Source organism: Pseudopipra pipra, chromosome 8 (genome assembly GCF_036250125.1).
Source record: "Pseudopipra pipra isolate bDixPip1 chromosome 8, bDixPip1.hap1, whole genome shotgun sequence".
Classification (NCBI taxonomy): domain Eukaryota; kingdom Metazoa; phylum Chordata; class Aves; order Passeriformes; family Pipridae; genus Pseudopipra; species Pseudopipra pipra.
This window is the reverse complement of record NC_087556.1, coordinates 15067127-15087737: the sequence shown is the minus strand read 5'-3', so window position 1 is coordinate 15087737 and position 20611 is coordinate 15067127. Positions and strand designations below refer to the sequence as shown.

General features: G+C 41.4%; 1 protein-coding gene and 1 long non-coding RNA gene across 6 annotated transcripts in view; one reads left to right on the top strand and one right to left on the bottom strand.

The window, feature by feature from the left end:
* LOC135417932 (dual specificity protein phosphatase 13B-like) overlaps window positions 1–14083 on the bottom strand; it is a 28222-nt gene extending 14139 nt beyond the window's left edge. The window contains exons 1-3 of one of the 4 annotated variants that reach the window (XM_064662645.1): window positions 3633–3735; window positions 3035–3127; window positions 2865–2893 (exon numbers count right to left, since the gene is read on the bottom strand). Coding sequence is in view for 1 of the 4 variants with exons in the window: in XM_064662642.1 (XP_064518712.1) it covers window positions 2865–2893; window positions 13781–13941 (190 nt within the window). In the remaining 3 variants the exon portion in view is untranslated. Of the gene's footprint in view, window positions 1–2864; window positions 2894–3034; window positions 3128–3628; window positions 3736–8474; window positions 11865–13780 lie in introns of those variants that run through there. The other 3 variants (XM_064662642.1, XM_064662646.1, XM_064662644.1) reach the window with 3 other exon arrangements.
* On the top strand, window positions 162–19895 carry LOC135417940 (uncharacterized). 2 transcript variants are annotated; one of them, XR_010432279.1, is made up of 2 exons: window positions 162–1404; window positions 19669–19895. It is a non-coding gene; the product is annotated as an uncharacterized LOC135417940 (long non-coding RNA). The 2 variants fall into 2 exon arrangements; XR_010432278.1 differs by lacking the exon at window positions 19669–19895 and adding an exon at window positions 4686–6007.
* Window positions 19896–20611: the final 716 nt, after the last annotated feature.

The following is a 20611-nucleotide window of genomic DNA, read 5'->3' as shown; positions in this document are numbered from 1 at the left end:
GAGTCTGCTGTTCATGCTCTCTCCCTGGCTGCTTCAAATACTTTTCTTAAAAGTAAATAAACCCTCTACAAGAATGGAAATTGGTTTGGACAGTACAACCAGACTGCCTGGAGGCTTCGAGGCATTCCTGCTCCAGAGTCAGTGCAGTGGTTCCTGTGACTCCTTCACCTTCCCCTTCTTCACAAAGAGGCATTTGCAGTTTGTCTGATGAGGGGATGAACCTCATGGCCACAACAGCTGTGCTGCACCGTGGTAGCAGCCTCCCCAGAGCCTCCTCTAGCACCAGCCTGCTCCCCACCCACCCAGCTTGCTCCTCACTCACCCAGCCTGCTCCTCACCCAGGCACCCTTTCTCCTCAGCCAGCCTTCCCCCCTCCTTTTCTTTCTTTCCCCACAGTCCAAGTTAACCTCCCTGGAGCTGATGGAGGCCAGGTGCTTGTTGGGGCAACCAGGGAGTTTTGTACTAGGACTAGCCCTGCCATCCAGTCAGTAGTAATTAAAAGTATCAAGAGGTTTAGGAAGTAGCCAATCTATTGAAAGCCAAAAGCTGGAAGATAAGCAGCTGTCCTGTTTCTTATGCTGTCTTTCCTTAGGCTCTGCTCTCGGCTGATGGAGACAATAACTATCCAGACCTTCAGGTCTAACCTGCCTTGGTGCCTTTCCCACCTGTCTTATGAATGCAGTGTGCACAGTACCCATTACTAAATACTGCATTCTATAACATGGGCACCAAACATACAGAATCTGTCCCCCAGGCTGGGAATACATTTGTCACTGTGAACCAATTGCCATTTCACAGTGGCACCATGGAGGAGGATGACAAGGAATCAAGAGTTAAGGAGCAAAAGAAAAATGTTTGAAGCAAGTTTCAACAGTTATGACGACAAGGAAAAAGAATTGATGATATGGGTGCCCATCACCTGGGAAGGAACACCCTTACCCCATGAGCCGATGCGAACACAGACCCCAGTGCCCTCACACCTTTCCCTTCCAGATTCTGATCCTACTTGTCTTTTTAAGGTATTCTTTCTTGTATTGCTTCTTTTGGTAAAATGACTTTGGTCCCAGCTTGGTTCTGCAGCTAGTAGCAGAATCAGTTTCATTTTGTGAGGAAAGAAAATGATGGAAGCTCTGCAGCTGCTGGCAACACCACAAGAACACTGTCAGCATCCAGGAACTTTCTTTTGCCCTTTGGCTGCCCACCTCAGAGTTATAGGATCGCACTTGCTATTCAGAAGTAGATTAAGCCTTCCTGGAAATTAATAGGTTTAACTGAGCACAAATGACTTTGAATCTGCCTTGTCCACCACATCCCACAACCTGGGTCCTTTTGCCAGCCTTCCAGCCACTGATCGCCTAGGTCAAAGCAGCTCCAGGGAATGCTTAATCCTGCTCTGGACATGAGGTGAGCAAGCCTTTACACACTGAGGTGTTAGTAGATATGTGTGTACAGCAGAAACAACACTCTATAGACATCTGTTCCCCTTCAGTGCTTGAAAGGAAAATCCTCCACTTTCAGCACTGAAGCATTAACTGCAAGTGTCAATTTGCTATCTTTTTTAGTGAAGACCAAGAGTGAGAAACTGTTCACCACAGGCAGTTTATCCCCCAAACAAAGGCAAATTCAGGGCTGTCCAGAAATTTGAAATCTCTGGGTAGAAGGGATTTTCTATTTCTATTCTATTGGGTGAGGGATTTATCCCTGAGTTTTTAATTTTTGTTCTATTGAGCAAGGTGTATATACCTCAGAGGGAACAAACACATGTGCAGGTCAGCTCAGAAGGGAGGAAGTTCCTGCACAGGTGACTTAATCACAGTTGTGCTGGATCAGGTCTTGAGAGGGCTACACTGACCTCTACTCTTCTGCCACTTTTCACTTTGCCACAAGTAAGGGCTGAGATTGAGTGGGTCAGTCTTAACCCAGAAGATCAAATCTGATCTGAAATGCTTATTTGGGTTCTTCTTTTTATTTCTGAGACTGTCAGGCACAGGAAGGTGATTACTGACTATCGAAGCAGAAAAATGTACCATAGAGCTGAGGTGCTTTCTTATCCTGACTTACTAAATGTCTGTCCCACTTCCTTTATCCGTGAAGATGTCTGTCATGGCTGTCCCATTTTCTGCCTTTCCAGGGTCATGAACAATAGTGATTACCAAATAACTTCATCTCATTCCTCTGCTAGCTTAACCATTCTGTTGATGGGTCACAAACTGGGTGATGACAGGCAAAATCTGCCATAAAAACTTCAGACTCCCTCTGCTCTCAGAGGTGCTGGCATGGTGGCAAAGCTCTCTTTGCACACACATAGCCTGCCTTCTGGCTGGTTACATCTCCTCCTCCATGCAGGATGATGCATCTTGACTGTACAGATGCTCTATGTGGCTACACATGCCTTCACAGCGGGATCTATTAGCAACAACCAACCCCCCCTGCAGGGATCTGAAAGCATGCTGCTCTTTGGCACAGGAATGAGCCTGCTACCCCTAGAGAACATAAAGACAAAAATCTTGGCCAAAGAGGGAACCATGAGAACAGAGCTAAGGTTATGACTTTGTAAATGCTTATCTCCAGTGTGTATTTGATGTCTGGATAATAAGGTGACCTGTCCCTTACAGAAACCTAAGGCAGGTTAAACAACACAGAGACACACAGTGTTTTTCTTGAGCTGCAGCACAGAGCATGTGCAGGGCATTCCCCACTTGTCACCTTTGTGGTTGAGGATTTCATGCAGTGTTTCTTCCTAAGCCCTTCAGATTTGAGCTGTAAGTATGGTTGATGCAGCTGTGCTTCTTTTTTATTTCTAAAAAGAATGGCTTTCCCTTTGTACTGTTTGCATTTTTTTCATGCTGCTTTGGTTCACTCACCGTTTTCCTGAGTTTGGTAAAGCAGCTGTCTGTAAAAACAAGAATAGAAAAAAAAATTATCAAAGCCTTTTTTTTATATATGGGAAAGAGATTTTTTCGAATGCAGAAAGGTGAGTCCATCAGGTTATGCACATAAGTGCTATTTCTGTCCTTGATAAGCTTTCACTTACGGTCCTTAATTGGTCTGTGCAAATCCATTGCCAAAGAGGTAATTGACCATTTTTATAGAAGGATCAGTAACAAAAGCACTCCAGGCTATTATTCTAAAAATAAAATTAAAAAAAAAAAAGGGAAATTATGAAAAGAATGTGTTTCAGGGCATCATCCAACCTCTCTAGAAACTATGCAAATTCACTTGGTGAAAACAACAGCAGACACAATGAAATGAGTTGTATATGAAGAACTGAGATCTCAAATGTGATATTATGCAGAAGGTAAAGAGTCTGTACTAGATAAGTAACAGCTCGATGTGTTATCAAGGGTGCACTTTGATTTTGATGAATGTTAAAAGAACCTTTAGCCTGGAAAATAAAGAGGATAATTTCTCTCCAGGCAACGGCTGCTTGTGAAAGTCATAAAATAAGAGCACTGGAGCCCTAATTTTATAGTGCTTTTTAAATGATTTTCAAATGGTCCAGCTGCTTTGTGCCACAATAACACAAGGCAGAGATATTTATGCCGGCAATAACAAGCATGCATCAGCCTGCCTGAGCTGCTCACACAGGCAGCCTGCACTAGGCGGAACACACGTGGAAAGATGATACTTGCCAATGTGGATTGATCACAATTACACCGTGGTCAGAGAGATCCTGGGAAGCCGCTTTTTCCACCAGACAACTTGATTGCTTTTCTTGTCTGTGTCTTGCCTGCAAAGCACAGGATGTGCGCGGCTGGCAATGCCGGTTCTATTTTGGCACTTGAGAGCCTGCCAGCAATTTGTGCCTCATAGGCCATGATGTCCTTGGCAGACTTCTCTTTTCAGAAATAGGAGGGCAAATTCAGCTCTGGGTTGCACCACTGGTTTTAGGTGAGGGTTTCCACAAGGATTAGTTTGGCCCCAGCATTGGTGCTGTGATGTTGCACTGTATTATATTCTGTGGAAATGCACACATGACAAACGAACTCCGGGCAAATGCTATGGAGTTCTGTTGAGATGCTGAATTGCCACCAGCAACTTTCTCAGGTATTTTACCTCTGCATGATTAGGACTTCAGTCTAAAACTACAGTTTGTTTTCCAAGACCTGCTCTAAGATGAGAACTACCCCAGGGTGGTCTAGCTTAGCTTGCCAATTTGGGTAGTCATTTCAAAACTGTTTTTATCTTTACAGTCCCCTTTCCTTTGCGAGACATTGACAGAAAACAGGTTACTGGGAGAAACCTGTCTTCTAAGCCAGCAGAGTAAGGCTGAAAGAGCAGTTCTTTTATTAAATATTCCTGTAAAATTAAAGAACTTGTGTCTTTCTGTGTTTGTTAGTGGTAGAGACACAGCAACGTTTGAGTAAAAAGAATTTTGGTGGGAACTCCAAGCATGAAAAAAAAGGCTAATTAATGGCTGCAAATTTATTACATTTGCAGTAATTTTCAGGTCCATAAAGCTAAGACAGAGCTGGGCAGAGAGCACGGCAGGAGGAAGGTACCTTACGGAAGTCCCCAGCCATTCAGCATCTATTGTCACCAAGGTGAAAATCTCTGTCTCTGTCTCCCATCTGGATGACTTCTTGTATGGTTTGGACAATTTTTTCCCCTGATCCCAATCTAGCAAAACATATTTGCATCTTTTTATGTCCAGGAACATACTTAAGAGCTTTAATTTTAAACAGGGGCCTATTTTCTCTTGGAATTGAGTTTGAAGAGTTTGAACGAGCAGAATGGACAACAAATTAGGAATGTATCCTAGAGGAGTGTCTAACACATTTGTTGCCTTCATTTAACCAAATGATCGAGGAATGACTGGAGCATACAAAATTCAGAAACCTTCTACACCTAAACAGGTAAGATAGATTTGATGCCAAACTTTGGGTCATGTTCCTTACATCTTTATGTCATACTCAGATTGTCTGACATTTCTCCTTGTCACTTTGTTTTTTAATCATGTAAGAGTTTAGTTGACACAGGTGTATACTGTATCTTAGTTCAATATGTAAATCCTGCAGCTTGATGAATTTGCTCACTACTGAACAACTCTTTGGATAGCATTGCCTAGAGGAAAGTGACAGAGTATCATAAGGCCAGCCAGCAGAAAAGAAGCGGATCTGCTTTTCTAAGAATACAACAAATAAAGATTTTTCCCTTACAAACAGCAATGAATACATGTAGTGCTGTTCCAGCTGCAAGGAATAGTGCCATGGTCACAGATTGCATTTCTTCTGCCTCACTCACATCTCATCTCATCTTATCTCATCTCCAAGAGATCCAATTTACAGGAGATGAGATAAAGTAGCCTCCAGGGTATTACATACATCCCTTTCATAAATCAAGAACCACTTTTTGTTACTAGAGACCTGAGTTCAGAAATAGAGGGAAACACATGGCATTAGGCATTGTAAATGGCCAATTGGCATGTCTCTGCAATAGCTCTTTGCAGCTTTTGGCTGTTCCTCAAACCAGAAAGTAACTATTTTTGTATTGTGTATTCTGATGAATCAATACAGAAAAACTAAAAAAGTCGGTGATTTCTGACTGAGAACTCAGAACTTTCTCCCCAGACACTAAAATACAGCATCATTCCCTTTTATAATTGTTTTTTTTCCCCTATGGCTACAGAAGATACGCTCTGATGGATTAGCAGTAGACCGTGTATGATCCTTGCCACTGATGTGGGTAGGGTTTTGCTGGTCACTCCTAATCTTTCAGGATCCTGCTGTTCTCCCACTTGCCAGTGGAGACAATGTCTGTAGGTAGATAATTAGGCTCACACAAGTGGTTGAGGGAGGTTTAGTTAATGCTGCTAATTTGTGATTGCTTAATGGAAGTGCTGAGTAGGAGCAGTGGTTTACCAGCAGGACAGGGCCTTGCCATTTGCCCTCGTGAATGCACTCAGAGGTGGTACAGAAATGTGCAACAAGGTGGAAGTCAATCGTGTCCTCTGCAGGTATTCCATAATAATGCATTTCCTGGCCATGGAAAGTTGGGTCTCATTTGATTCTCCATGCAAAAATGTGCTGCACTCAGTGTGTGGGTGTCACCAAGCCTTTTCAGGTCTTCCTTGTTATGGGTTGTGGAACTAAGGAGGATCATGTATGAAAGCTCATTACAAAAAGTAGCTCAAGGTATCTTGTTGCCTTGTAGTGTATTCCTGTCTGTAGAGAGCAGTGCCCACCAAACTTTGAGACATTTTTCCCCCTTTGACATTTATAAGAAAAAGTAAGGCAGTGAAAGAATGGTAAACAGTTGTGATTTCTGAATATACTCAAACATATCTGGAAATGCAGAATTCCAAGTTATTTCACTTCTGCAAATAAATAAATTCAACAAGTTTTACAGGCTCCAGTTGACTACAAAAGCATTGGGGATTGCTGGCCTAAACACCTTACAAAAATGCACTTCAGGAGGTAGCTCAGGTCCTCCTATCATTAAACTTGAAATACGTATGTTGAAAGAATACACAAGGTTTTAGCCCATCCTGTAACCATTTTGCCTCACCCTGTATGATGTTTCTTTGATGAAACGATATTAGCCTTGTCAATCTGGCTAAACTCCAGTAAACAAACCTGCCTGCTTAAGATCAGCATGAGGTTTGATTTCTGCAGAATATTTTACATATTGTGCCCTCAGCCACTTATTATGTAGTATTTCAAAAAACATTTTACCTTTAAACCCAGAGAGTCTTGGCCTTGGCCTTGCATATAAACAATGGCTAATAGCCAGACAAATATTTAATAATCAGTTTGTTGACAACTTCAAAGTCTTCCAGGATGGTCATCATATAAAATCAGCCTTCCCCACTTTATTTTACGAGATAGATTTAACTTGTTTAAAGACACTGATCATCAGATGTCTGATAAACACATAAGGAGAAATATTTCTTATTAAATACAGCATTAATTCTAGATTGACTTCCAAGTAGTTGCTCAGAAACTGCATACAACTGGTTCCACAGAAACAAGAAGTGACAATATATGGTACTGTTTGGGTTACTTTAGCTCTGACAGGAGTCCTGATGCTGGCATGGGTTTGCTCAGCGATAGAAACATACACTGCTTATTGACTTCACTGAGTGTTGGGTTGGGCCCTAAATGCAAATACTTAATGATTAATTTAATACTCTATTCCCCATTTCTATCTCATGAAGATCCCATGAAACCTTATTCTCAGGAGTTGTTCATATTTGTCTTATTGATGTTGGCAAAATGAAGAAAATTCTGTCTGTAGCACTTGATCCAGTTTCACTATTTGCAGTCTGTAATTTGTATTTAAACTGATATTAGCGATCAGCTGTTGCATTAGCAAACAAACCTGTTTACGTTTTTATTCCTGTTAGCTGAATGTTCTCAAAGTTCATATTTTCTTTACTACACATACACTGTTTTACATTTTATTCCCCACCAATTTCAGTGATTTTTGTATTAAATCTTTACTTTTACTACCTATTGGGCTCAATTGTACAAATCCAAATGGTTCTAATAAGTAAAACTTTAATTTCCAAGTACAGTTACAAGGTTTAACTGGAAAAGCTGAGGTTGGTTCCCCATTCTCACTGCCAAGGCAGAAGTTCAGTGAAGCACTGCATGTTGTTGTGTTGGCTTCTGCCTTTCCACACTCATGGCCCCTGTTGCTGGGCCCACCTGCAGGGTGTCACACTCCTCATTAGAAGTGCAGTGAGATTGGGAAGCAGGTTGTAATTTGTAAAACCAAGTTTTGTAAATGAAAATTATTTCCCCATCACCTAGCTCATTTTTTTGGCTCTGCTTTTTCACAGCTAAAAGAATGCCCACATTTATCTGTAATCAATGGGCAATTAGCCAAAGAATTGTTAGTTCCTCCTGCTTCTCTCATGTAGGAATTATTGTAATTTTAATTTCCAGATATGTCAACAAGTTTGCAACCTGGTAGTGGTGAAAAAAACTTGTTTTGGCATAACATTGGGCACTAGGCACGTTGAGTGCAGATGACTGCATGAGTGAAATATCCATCTATACAGCTTTGAAAAACAAACAGTGGAATCTGCTGTCATTCAGAACATCCATATTGTTTTTTGTTAGAAATTTCAACTGCAAATCAAGTTGTCATATAAACAGCCAAAATCAGAATACTTTTGAATGTGAAAATTTCCGTTCTAGTTAAATTAAAACAAAAAAGGTAAAACCAATCACTGTTCAATTTTAAGGCTGCTCAGGATCATGAGTCTGTCCTGTGCTTTGTATGGTAAATGCTGCAGCATTTATAAAATAATGCAAAGCAATAGAGTCTAGTTCTCTTTTTAATTAATTTTCTGTTCAGTGGGTTCTTTCTTTAATGACTCATCCTTTTTCTTTCTTCTATGCTAATCTTAAGTCTATTTTAAGGCAATGAAGTTTACCAATGCTAACTAAATAAAGTTGGACAGCATATGTTAACGAGTACTGTATTTCCCAGCCCTTCAGAACAGCTCAGCCTCAAATAACACTTACATATTGCCTATGTAGAGATTAGGCCACTCTTCACCCACGTGATTTACTTCCACCTTGCAGCTGTCCAAAATATCTGGCAGTTCCTGGGCAGAGGGAGTGCCAGCCTCAGAGCATTCCCAGGCTGACAGGGTCTGACTGTCTTCAGGTGCTGACCCCTTCGGAGGCCACACGCAGATTTAGGCAGAGGAGGGCCTGCTGGACGGCGCTGCTGCAGGACCCACAGGGCAGTTTTGTGCTGAAGCAGGCTCTTTGCTGCTGCTTGATGTTCCAAGCAGGTGGCTGACTCTAAATACGGCACGCGCCTTGACGCCTCCCTGGATTAGCTCAGCGCCACATCCCTCATGCAATGGGCAACAGCCAGAAAAACGAAAACTCTGCATTAACTGAATCTTATGCAAAAAAAATGCTACTCCCCTCCCCACATGAGCTGTATTGCTGTTCCTGCCAGCATAGAGCTTTCCCTGGGAAAGAAATGTCGGTCAATGCAACTGAGACACAGTCCCAAATGCCTCATGTGACCCAGTTCTAATAATAAGCTACCAGGAAAGAGGGGATAGCACATCTTAAGGGTAAGTTCAAAATAAAGATCATGAGAGCCACTGTCCTGGGCCTTACCCACTATCCTGTGCCTGACTGGATGTAAGCAAAGTGGATGCCTATAGAAAGTAAGAACACACAAGTATGAATTCTACTGCTTTCTAATCTCTCCCAGGTTCCATCTAGCTGCAGCTCATGAGCTTCCTGATCTGGATGGATTTTCTAAGTATTTTGTAACCTGAATGGATTTCTGTCCCACAAAGTCTGGGGCAGGAAGGTCTGTGCACCTGTAGCTTCAGAGGAGATAGAAGGTAATTAGCTCCTGGTCAGGAAGGACCACCAGGACTGACAATTCCTGCAAGCTCCTGGGAGGGTATACAGGCACTGCTGCATGAGCCTAGGTGCTTTGGCCAGCTCAGCAGGTACCTAATTTACCTTTAGGTATTTAAACATCTTTCAAAATGGAATTCTCCCTCAGTTAGAAGTTAAATTTCAGTGCCTTTATTCTCCTGGGTTGTGTAGACACTCTTAACAAACGTGCATTTTTCTGAACGAAGTGCCACTGGCAAGGAAGTATTTTTCCTTTGTTTTGGTTCCTTAGTCTAACTTGCCAAACCAACACGCAAAATACAAGTTTTCATGCTGATAGTAGAAAGAAATGAAGTGCTAATGTCATATCCCAGTATGGCTTGAATTTTGGGTACTGTAAGTAACAGGTGAGGAGGTCCCTTTTCCTCTTAGTCATGTAACTTCTTAAAACAGAAAGCATTGTTTGCTGTGATGTGCTAACTCTTCTGCTTTTGCTTATGTTGACTGGAATCTTTTTTCCTGAACAAAGCTGGAGTCAAAGTTAATCTGTATATAAGGAAGGGGGCAATGCAGACAGATGGTAAATGTAGGCAACGCTGACTCCACAGATTAAAAACACTTCTGTGATTTGCTAGTGCCCTTGAAAAGAGCACTAGTTCATTCTCTCCACTGAGGTAAGTTTTGCTTACAAGATCACTACCATGTCATTGGTGGCTTGGATGCCCTACTGACTCAGCTTTGCTCTGTACTCATCTCTCCTCTACCCCTGCTAAAACAATACTCTCCCAGGATAAGCAGTATCTTCAAGAGCAGGTACTAATTTACAACAGGAGCAGCTTTCACAGCTGTGGCTTTGTAGGACAGATGTTCAGGGGCATGCAAAGCATTATCCTGATGGGGAGATTCCATTAATCTTGCTCACATGTGTCTAATTTTGCCCAGCCTAAAGCCACTAAAATGCATTATTTCACTCACATGAGTTTCAGATTTTTCAATGCCAAGTCTTCAAAAGGTTTCCAGATTAAAAGCTACTGTAATGTGAATGAAGTATAAATTATAATGAAATATTAAGTCATATAAATCCCTATTAATTTTAATGGAGAACTTCAAAGCAAACCCAGCTCCTCCTCCTCCACCTTGCTTCTTTGTGAGTTATAAAAGTTGTCCCACCGCTGTTGGGTTTTAAATGTGATTTCCTATTTGATCTTTTTACATGGCAATGTCTTATCTTTCTCTCATCAGTGGAGCTCTTTGGCAAGGTTTAGGAAAATCTGAACAGTGAAATTGATGTCTGAAAGAATCTTAAATATGCTTATTTTGCAAAGCACTTGTGTACAGCAAAATAGGGACAGATTTCTCCATAAATGCTAGGCAGAATCAGCATTCATGTCATAACATCTCCAAGAATTAAGGAGAATATGGGGATCTGGGAAGGAAGAGGTTCAACTCACAAGTTACCACTATTTTAGTCTTCTAATAACCTCTCTTCCAGCAGAGAGGAAAATTATCAGAACTGATGCTTCAAATGCAAACAAACAAGCAGAAAGGTATTTACTTAATCTAGCAGAGAATCTTTATAAGGTCTACTAATCAATAAATCAAACCAGTAGCAAAGGGCAAAACCAAATTTGATTATCACTTCATGGTTCACCACAAGGTAACAAGCTAATTTTCAGTCAGAGTGGTAGCATGAATTTCAAATGCAGTTGCTATATTAAAAATCACATTGGTGTAAGTACCGATTAACTGGTGATAGGAAAAGTGACATGCTCAAAACAGCTTAAAACTAATTTGTATCAATTAAAGCCAAGCCACTGATGTAAGTTAAGCTTCTACCTGATATTAAACCATGGATGATTCAAAGCCACTGACACAGAACTGATCTGGAATAATTTGGAGTGAGAACGAACTGATGAGTTTAAGCTTACAAAATACTTCAGAGACCTGACATTTTTTAATGTCCTCAATATACTACATGATATACATTATCTTGCTGAAAATGTATTTAACAAGAAAAGATTTGTGGTTTTGCTGACCCAAACTGCAGAGAGCTTCACAGACGTTTATTCTGCTGGTGTGGGTCTTCTGGCTGTCACAGCTTTCTATAGCACTGTAATATTTAGCAGACCTGTGAAAGAGGAATGTTTCTGTAGGAGTCCCTGGGCTCTTAAGAAACTGCCCTTGCCACATAACCAGGCCTGAAACACAAAGAGCTTTTCTTATGAGAACATGCATATGAGAACTGTAACCAAACTGACCAAGATGATTATGTTACCCTCCCGAATAAAGGGGACTCAAACATCCTTTACAGCTAGATGCAATTACTGAACTTTCCTCTGGCATTAGCACAAACCAGGAACAAACTCGGTCCATCTTAACCACTTTAGTGGATTTATATGGTAGTGCCACTGTAGGCACGGCAGCTCCACAACACACAGTGCTTACAGTGCTGATGTTGGCTGAGCTGGTCTTGGAGGAACTGAACTATCAAAATTAATCCATTTACAGGTCTCTTGACCTTTTACTTTGATGCATAATTTTCTTCATTTTTGTAACATGCACTGATCATAGGAAGTTGTGTATGCACAATGACTGTGAAGGCTGAAACTCAGTAAAGTGAATGCAAACAGGTTTTCCCAGTCAGCAGTTCTTCTTTTGCCGTAGCTGAACATCCAAATTTCGCAGGTGTTTCAGAAAGCCACGATTGGGTGAAATCCATCGATGCTCCTTCACTGTTCTGATGGCTTCAACTAATGGGAGGTGGTGATTTATCATGAGATATGCCAGGACTAGGGAAGCTGACCTGCTTACTCCAACTGCACAATGTACCAATATTTTAGCTGGTAAAAAAAAAATAATTAAAAAATTATAACCATGGAAGAGAAGCAGTACAGTGGACAAAGTTTAATTTAAAGGGAAGGCAAAGCCCTTCTGCTTTCTCCAGCTTATTCATAGGAACACTGCAAACATGATGTATTTCTTACCTTTCTGATAAATCATATGAACTGCTAACAATTAACTCTAATTTGCCATTGTTACACTCACTTGTGTAAGAAGTGCCATGAGATCCCCACCTGATGTCAGAAACAATGGCAAATCACAGAAAAAAACCCTGTTGAAGTAATGAAGTTGTTCTGTTGTGAGAAAGAGGAAAATCAGACCAATTGGTTTCAAAGGGCTTACTTAGGTGAAGAAGAATGTTAAAATTTGGCCTGAGTGGATGGCACTAACAAAAGAAAAATGACTGGCTAGTACCATTGCATAATAAGGCAATTTGATGCAACTGTAATTGTATTTTGAAGGCAAAACTTGTGATATAGAGACAGCTCCATTAATGCCAGTTTACTCGTGCTAAGAAATGATCTTTTATGTAAAACAGGTTAATTAGTATTATATTGTACCACTGCCAAGAAGCTCAGTTTCTTGTGCAATTCACTATAAATCTCCTTGGGTAAAGGTAATTCTTCTCCTTGGGGACACAGCCCTGCAGGCCATGTTCAAACAAGAACCTCATCTGCAATATCTGAGCCTCCTCATACAGTTGGTGACTGTAGAAATTAGGACTTTTGTTTCTTTATTCATTTGTTCTTATAAGTACAGTTGCTATAAAAGGATCTCAAAAGAGGGTGTTCATTTTAAATGCATGTTTTTGATTCTCCTTTTTTTGAATGAGCCTTTCCTTCCAGATATTCTCCTCTCCTCCCCTCTCTTCCTCTCTCCATCCCAGTCTCTCTCCTGCACTGTTCATTTCTTTTCTCACATAAGCTTTTTGGGACCTAGTCAGAGCTATGTCCAGGTACACAGCACTCCCTCCTCCTGCCACCCACCGTGCAGGTAACCAGCAGCTAGCAGGACGCCATGTAGTGACTCGTCCACCACTGAGCTTGTGGAGCTGATCTGTTATAAGAGGCTGCCAACTTGCATAAAAATATGACCAACAATAATTTCATACCTCCTGGAGTGTTCAAGGCTTTGTGGATAAATTGTGCTGCGGAGAAAAAGAACTGGCTTATATCAAAGCTTGGCAGGTCATGGGCTGGTACACCATAATAATGAATGGTTGCTCCATAATAGTCCTGGCCTCCGTGGCTGTAGGCTGTGCCATGGGCAGCATTTAAAACATGGGTCACGCCCATCTTCCACAAAATAAATCTGTTGTGAGCTGTTACTCTAAGGAAAAGACAAAGGCAAACAAATCAAATGGGTGCAGTGACATTCACAGATCAGGAGTAGCACTGTGAGACTGCATTTCCCAAGCTGGAGCATCAGGCTGTGCATTGCCTCTAAGGGCTAACCTAGAAGCAAGTACCAGCTGAGACATAATTTTATCTCGGAAATCGTGCTGTCTGCAGCGTAAATGACAGCAATTAGGAAAGCTATGAGCTGTCTAAAGCCGCACCCATGAGGCATACTAACAGACAGAAGGTATGGCAGAGGTGTGTCCATAAAGCTGTACTTACAGGTCTCCTAGAAAGAGATTAGGCCATACTTCATCAACGTGGTTGCAAGAGGGCCGCCCGGTGTTCAGGAGCTGCTCGATTTCTTTAAGAGAGGGGACATCCCCCGTGCATTCCACAGCGCCTGCAGGTCCCTGGGTGTCCAGCACCTCCGCCCCGGACATGCTGGGAGCCAGGCAGAGACCCCGCTGCCCCGGCCGGAGTCCGGCGGTGGGCCCTGGGGCGCTGCCAGCCCCGGTCGGTCACGGGGAGACTGGAGATGGGCTGGAGATGGGCTGGGGCAGGTGCCGCAGCCAGGCTGTGCAGGCAGCCAGCCTGTGCCGGCAGCCAGGCCGTCCCTGCGCTGCAGCCGCCCCCGGGCCCCCTCCCCAGCGCTGGCCCCTCGCCTCTGCAGTACCCTGACCGGCACAGCCAGTTCGAACAGGTGCAGGGACCAAACTGGGCATTGCTGGGGCCTTACTTGTTCCAGTCCGCTTCTCAGGGCTCGCACAGCAGCCCTGGTACCGGGCACATCAGCCACATTTGGCAGCAACCCCCTGCCCGCAGGACACCCCCCAGAACAGGGCTGTGACTGTTCTCAGTCATGTCCTCGACAGAGCATGGGCATTCATCACAAGCATTTAAAGACCTGATAAAGGAAAAATAGAAACCTGTCCAGTGCAAATAGAGTGGCCACTGTCTCATTAACAATTGTCTGCCATTTATTTTGAGGTGCTTAAAAACATATCTGTGAAAGGGTCAGAGATACACCAGCAGGTCCTACCAACATGGTCACCAGGAGGTTAAACACCAAGCAGATGATTGTGTCTTGCCTATTACTGATAATCTAGAGAAATTTATTTCTTGAAGTTAGTGTTTTTTCACTGAGTAAAATTATCTGAGCCTAACTGTACTTCATATTTTTAATATTTTCTATTGCAGTTACTTCTTTCATCACTCTGTTAATACAATACACCTGCCATGTATTGCATGATACCTCCCTCTGTTGAAAAGAGAACAAAGACCATGAGTGTAATGGTTGTCAGGTGAAACTTGTGAGCCACTGAGTTAGTTTATATAGAAAGGTCTGGAGAGCCACAGGTTAGGGACCCATCCTATCAAATTGTATTACTGGGCCCTTTTAAGTACAATGGTGCCTGTGCAGGATGTGTGACTCCTGGCAGGGGGCTGTAAAACTGTCAGTGATGGAGCTATGAGGCAAAACAAAAGAAACAGTGATGCTCTTTCTCTGTAAGCCTGGCAGTCCACCAGAGGAGGTGACTCAAGAGGAGAAGCTTGCTGCTGATAGTATCCCCTGTGGAAAAAAGGCAATGAATGACCAAAAGAGCTCTTGGTCAGGTCTGAGCCACCTTTATTCTGCATGCATTTATATACTATGATGGAGAGAAGGTTTGCTCTAATTTATCAAGAGACATATCATGGAGAGCCATTTCAAACTGGGTATTAAAGTCTGGACTAATTAACTATGCTTAGGAGTACTCAGGGTGAGAGATCACCATAATACAATGCTATAGTTTCCAGCATCAGAGGGCAAAAGTCATCTGCAAGAAGAGGAAAGAAAGTGACTTTGTATAGAATATCCCATGAAGCAGAAATTACTAATATTCCGTGGATTTAGAGAAGAAACTGCTTAAGAGCATGCTGTATACAAAGAGACTTGTTACTTCCCCCTGCCATATATGTTCTGACCTAAAAGGTGAAATAAGGGAAACTACAAGCAATAGCACTGCAGTGCTTATTTAGAGGGGGCAGTGGGACAGGCAGTCAGGCTCTGCTGTGAGTGAGGCAATCAGCTGGTCAGATCCAGCAGAGGAGAGGACTGGAAAAATGGCTGAAGTTATACTACAAGCAATAGGTATATGCCCTTAATATGTTACCTTGTTTTTCTGTTGTGGTCTTCTTTTTTTCCTTCAGTAAACTAGCGCTTTTTAAGCCAATTGATTTGTGCTCAAACTGACTGAGCAGGTTAAGTCGTTCAATTTAGTTTACTTTTCTCAGGTTTCTGGGTGGAAACTCAAGGTGAGGCTTTACTATGAGGTTTTATTAAATGTAACCCCAGCCCATTTGTTGCCAATCAAGTTCTGTCAAATAGGTGACATTCATGTTTAAGTTTATCCCTTTTCAGCTGCAAAACTTTTATTGGCCTCTACTCCAAATGCACTGACTAAGAATTCAAAGTTCATCTACAGCACGAGAGACGACAAACAGAAAAACGTGAACTCCAGCAAAAATGATCTCCAAGTCCTGAGTGCCTTCAACATTTGTATGGCATGCAGCCATCTGCTTCAAAAGACTGACATTCCACATCTAACATCTTCTAAACATCTAATAGTCTGCAAGCATGGCTTTGGTAAAGCTGTGTTACTGACCTTTTTTAGCCAGGAGTTGCCTTTGAAACAGACAGGAGGCAGAGATCTGGCTTTCAGATACATTTGCCTCTCTACATTGTGCTTTTTTCCAGGCCCTTTTAAATCTACTAAGAATGGATGTAAAAAGCAACAAACTGATATACGTTCACACTGAATAGAGGCAAATGTAGCTTTCTTTGCAGGAGGCACTTTTCGAGATTCCAAGAATTTGGAGGTTCTCCTGGCTGTTGGAATGGTGGGCAGCACTAAACCAAACATTTGTGTGTAATTATATATGAACAGTAGCTGCTGTCTCAGTTGAAATTAATGCATGATTAATTTCAGAACAAGCAACAGAAGGCATCCTTCTACTTGGACTATGCCTTTGTGATTACTTTGTAGGTAGTACTTGCTGCAATAATCTAAATCAAACATTCCCTGGCTAATAATATATTAGGTAGCAACAGTGTAAACTGCTGTGGAGTGCTCTAGTAGCCCGAAGCACGGCATTATCGGGAAAATGCACAGCAGCTGAGAACGGGAAATTCATGGTAGCTTTTCTATTTCTTCTATTGAAATTAGTGCTATCAATTCTAACTGATGCCTGTGACACCCTTCCATCTCTCTAATGAAAACAGGGCCAAAATCAGGCTCCTTTCACATATCCTGAAAGAAGAAAGCTTTTACAGGGAAAACATTACAGAATGGAAGTTCAGCTAGCTAGGGTTCTATAGATACAGTGTCTCCACCTGCAAAAGATCTTCTCATTTCACTCATCAGCCTGTTTTCAGGATTTGATTTTTGAGATGGCTAACTATTGAAGAAGGATTGAACTATTTGAATTCTGGTACATTTTGGTAAATGCTAAGTGAGACAGTTTTCTGGTGTTCCACAATATTAATGTATTTTTAACATATGAAACAATTTTTCTGATGATCATAAAGAGTTAATTCTTTTTTTTCCCTTTTTTTCCTCCTCTAATAAGCTCATTTTGTGTCTTGAAAAATGATTATGATTCACTACTTTGATTAGCCCTTAGGCATTCAATCTATTTTTCTTCCAGTACAGAATTAGGAAATTTGAAGATAAAACAGATGCTTGAAAGTTCACACATGACTGACCTAAGTATTCTTCAAATGAAGTAAAGAGATTACAAAGAAATTTTAGGGCAGGACCTGATCTGTGCAAAAATGATATTACCAAATCAACACATCCTCCAACCCAGAAAATAAAAAAAGGAGCATGATTTAGATCAATTAGCACTTCTAGTGAAAGACATTCCCCTTGCCATATTGTATTCTTTGCTGGCTGAGATTTTTCATAAGCAATTCTTTCTCTGTTCAGCTGAGGCCTTTTTTTTTCTGTGTAGGGACTTAAAATTTGAGACAGATTATTTCAAATTATTAAATGCTAACAGTATTCTTTAATGACAGTTTAAAAAACCCCCAAAACATTACATTAACACATCTCATTTTCCTTTGCTATATAATATATTGTAACTTGAGCTAGTTGGGAATTTTCAATATAAATTTCTTTTCTTTTATTGTATTAAGTGTCAGCCTGAACATTAAATCAATCTAACTATTGAATTGAGTAAATTGTTTTCAATCTAAAGATGCATCAGTGTTATTACACATTTTAAAGACTACTTTTCCTTGGCAATCCATAGTTGTTTTAAAAAGATCTGTAGTATAGAGCTTGTCACAAATTCTCAAACTGACATGTCAGCATTGGCACTGCCTGTCAAACTTACATCAATGCCTTCATGTCACATGGCATGAAGTGACATAACTCAAAGTGAAGGAATGAGGTTTATTGGAAATTTCTGTTAAATAAAGCACAAACTATTTAGATAATTCACCCTTTTAAAGAACATCAATTGTTAGCAAAGAGAAGTAGTTTTCAGCTTTGAAGTGCAGCAGCTAAGCAGCTATTACACATCTACTTTCATCTGAGAGATACAAGTTTTAAATTATGCTATTTATTACTTTTCTGTGCAAGCTAATTTGGTAATTTTCAAAATATTTGTTAGGTGATGAAAATAGACAGAACATAAAAATGCCATTAGCAATAACTTTGGATAGAAACTGACGATCAAGCCTTTTTCCAGTGCTGAGGTTCACAGAATCACAGATTAGCTAGGGTTGGAAAGGACCTCTGGAGATCATCCAATCCAACTCCTCTGCCAAGGCAGGGTCACTCCGAGCAGGACAGGAACACATCCAGGTGGGTTTTGAATGTCTCCAGAGAGATAGAATCCAACACCTCTCTGGGCAGCCATTCCAGTGCTCTGCCACACTCAATGTAAAGAAGTTCTTCCTCATCTTGAGGTGGAACGTCTTGTGTTTTAGTTTATGACCATTACTCCTTTTCCTGTCACTGGGCAAATCACTGCTGCAAACCAGCCCAGCACCCTCTGTAGCCAGACATAGGCTGCTCTCCAGTGTATATATGTCTGTCTGTCTTACTCACTTTTACTCTGGATGCAACTTTTGGCCAGGGGTTCACTGCATGGAAATCAATTGCTGCAATAATATACCTTAGAGCCTGTAAACTTCAGATAGTCCTGTATTCATATGCCTGTCTAAATATAGCTCATTTTCCAACCTTGACTTCTGAAGTCTATAGACTGAATTTGGGAAGTAATTTTTAGTTGGATTGCTGGTCTTGCTACAAATTGTGTAGAGAAACAGGGTAAGGAAACTTTTGCTTTAATTTTTGTTTCCTTTCTGGAATCTGGTGAGCTGGTAGACTCTTGTGCATGTTTAGATGAAAAAAACTAAACCACATCACAAAGCCATAGCACTCTGAACAAAGCAGCAGTTTCCTGGCACCTCCCATGAGAAGGCTAAGAATGAGAACCTGAAATGTGAGTTAGATTCAGGACTGTGCTTCAGACACTGTCACGGTGACCTATTCCATGATGAGACAGCCCTGCAGCCTGCTATAGTTATTTTTGCAGCAATTTTTAATTTCAGTTTGTGCTTATTTTTACATTTTTAGCTTATACAAGTTGTTCAGATACAAGCAGATGCAGCAATCTATTGTAAATTTTACCAATTCAGGACCTGGAATTGTGCAAAAAGGTGCAATTGACTGGCAGTTGGTAAAGAAAATTTCACATCAAAAAGAAAGAAGGGGAACATTGTGAGGACTGAAATCACACTTGATTTCTACATTGTTTGCAGAGGCTGCTAAACTGGCAAAGAAAGTGGAACATTCCCTCCAACTTAAGCAAGTTATTCTGGGAAACCACATCATTTAACAAAATAAAAGTGGGACAGAACAGACTGCTTAGAGATATGCACCTTAGAACCAATATCAGGGCATGGGGAAAAAAGCAGTTCTCACAGCTTGTTTCTGATCTGAATATCCAGTATATAGCCGATTACAGCTGAGATTGTACAACAGTGGGTATTTGCATTAGATTGCTTGATGACGACAACTCGATGCAGTTTTGAAGCACTTTGAAATGCAAAATTTCCTTGTTTCAATACAGCAGCATATAAGCGTTGTGAAAGATCCTTTTTTTTTTTCATTAAGAATGAAGATCACAAGGCCACATTCTCTGAAAAGGCTAATGTCATTAACTTAATGGAGCTACACTAGCACCTGCTTTTGACTTCTACTGAAGCTACAACTTACTTAGACTTGTCTTGGACCTCATTACATCATCCACAAAGCAAATTTCAGTGCTCTGCAAACTGCAGCAAAGGGCTGGCTGCTACCACAGTCAGTTGATACACAAAATAAATTTATTTCTGGACCAATTTGTTTCTAATTTGTCTGTTTCCTTCTATCCTCTCCATTTGTATTACTTATAGGTTATGGAACTCCCGAAATTACAGTGCCTTTCTGGAGCTCTAAGTCATCTGAGCTGTTCACATCTGTGCTGCAGATCACTGTGGATAAATGACTGAGTCCTGTCAGCCAGCCGCAGTTTTATTTTGTTTCCTACGGGCATCAGAAAAGAATAATGCTGCAACTGAAATGTTTTGCAATGATTGATATAAGGATTGATATGAGGATTGACAGGACGAGGGTCCTGTAAATTTTCTCTGCTATTTTGTCCTGACACATGCCTTTAGATGAAGGATGGGGATATTTTTCATTACTGCACTGGTGGCTTTTTAAATTATGTCAGGATCACTCTATGTTTTTACTCTCAAAAAAAAAAAAAAATCCTGTTTAGTATCTTTCTCACATCCAGGCTGTACTAAGTTCCCAGCGATGGAGAGAAAGATCACATGGGAAAAACCTACGCTATGGTATCTTCCAGGAGAACAACTCCCTTAGCCTGGTCTAAGCATGCGCAAGACACCCTTGCGTCTCCCTTCAGCTGTCTCTGTGGGGATTACGGATTACTTATTTTTTTGTTTTACGAGGTCTAAACAACACGCTGCCGCCCATGCACAGACCTCCATCCTCCCGCACAGCTCCGGCCCCTCCCGGGGAGGCCGCGGCGGGGCCCGTCCCGCCCCTTCCG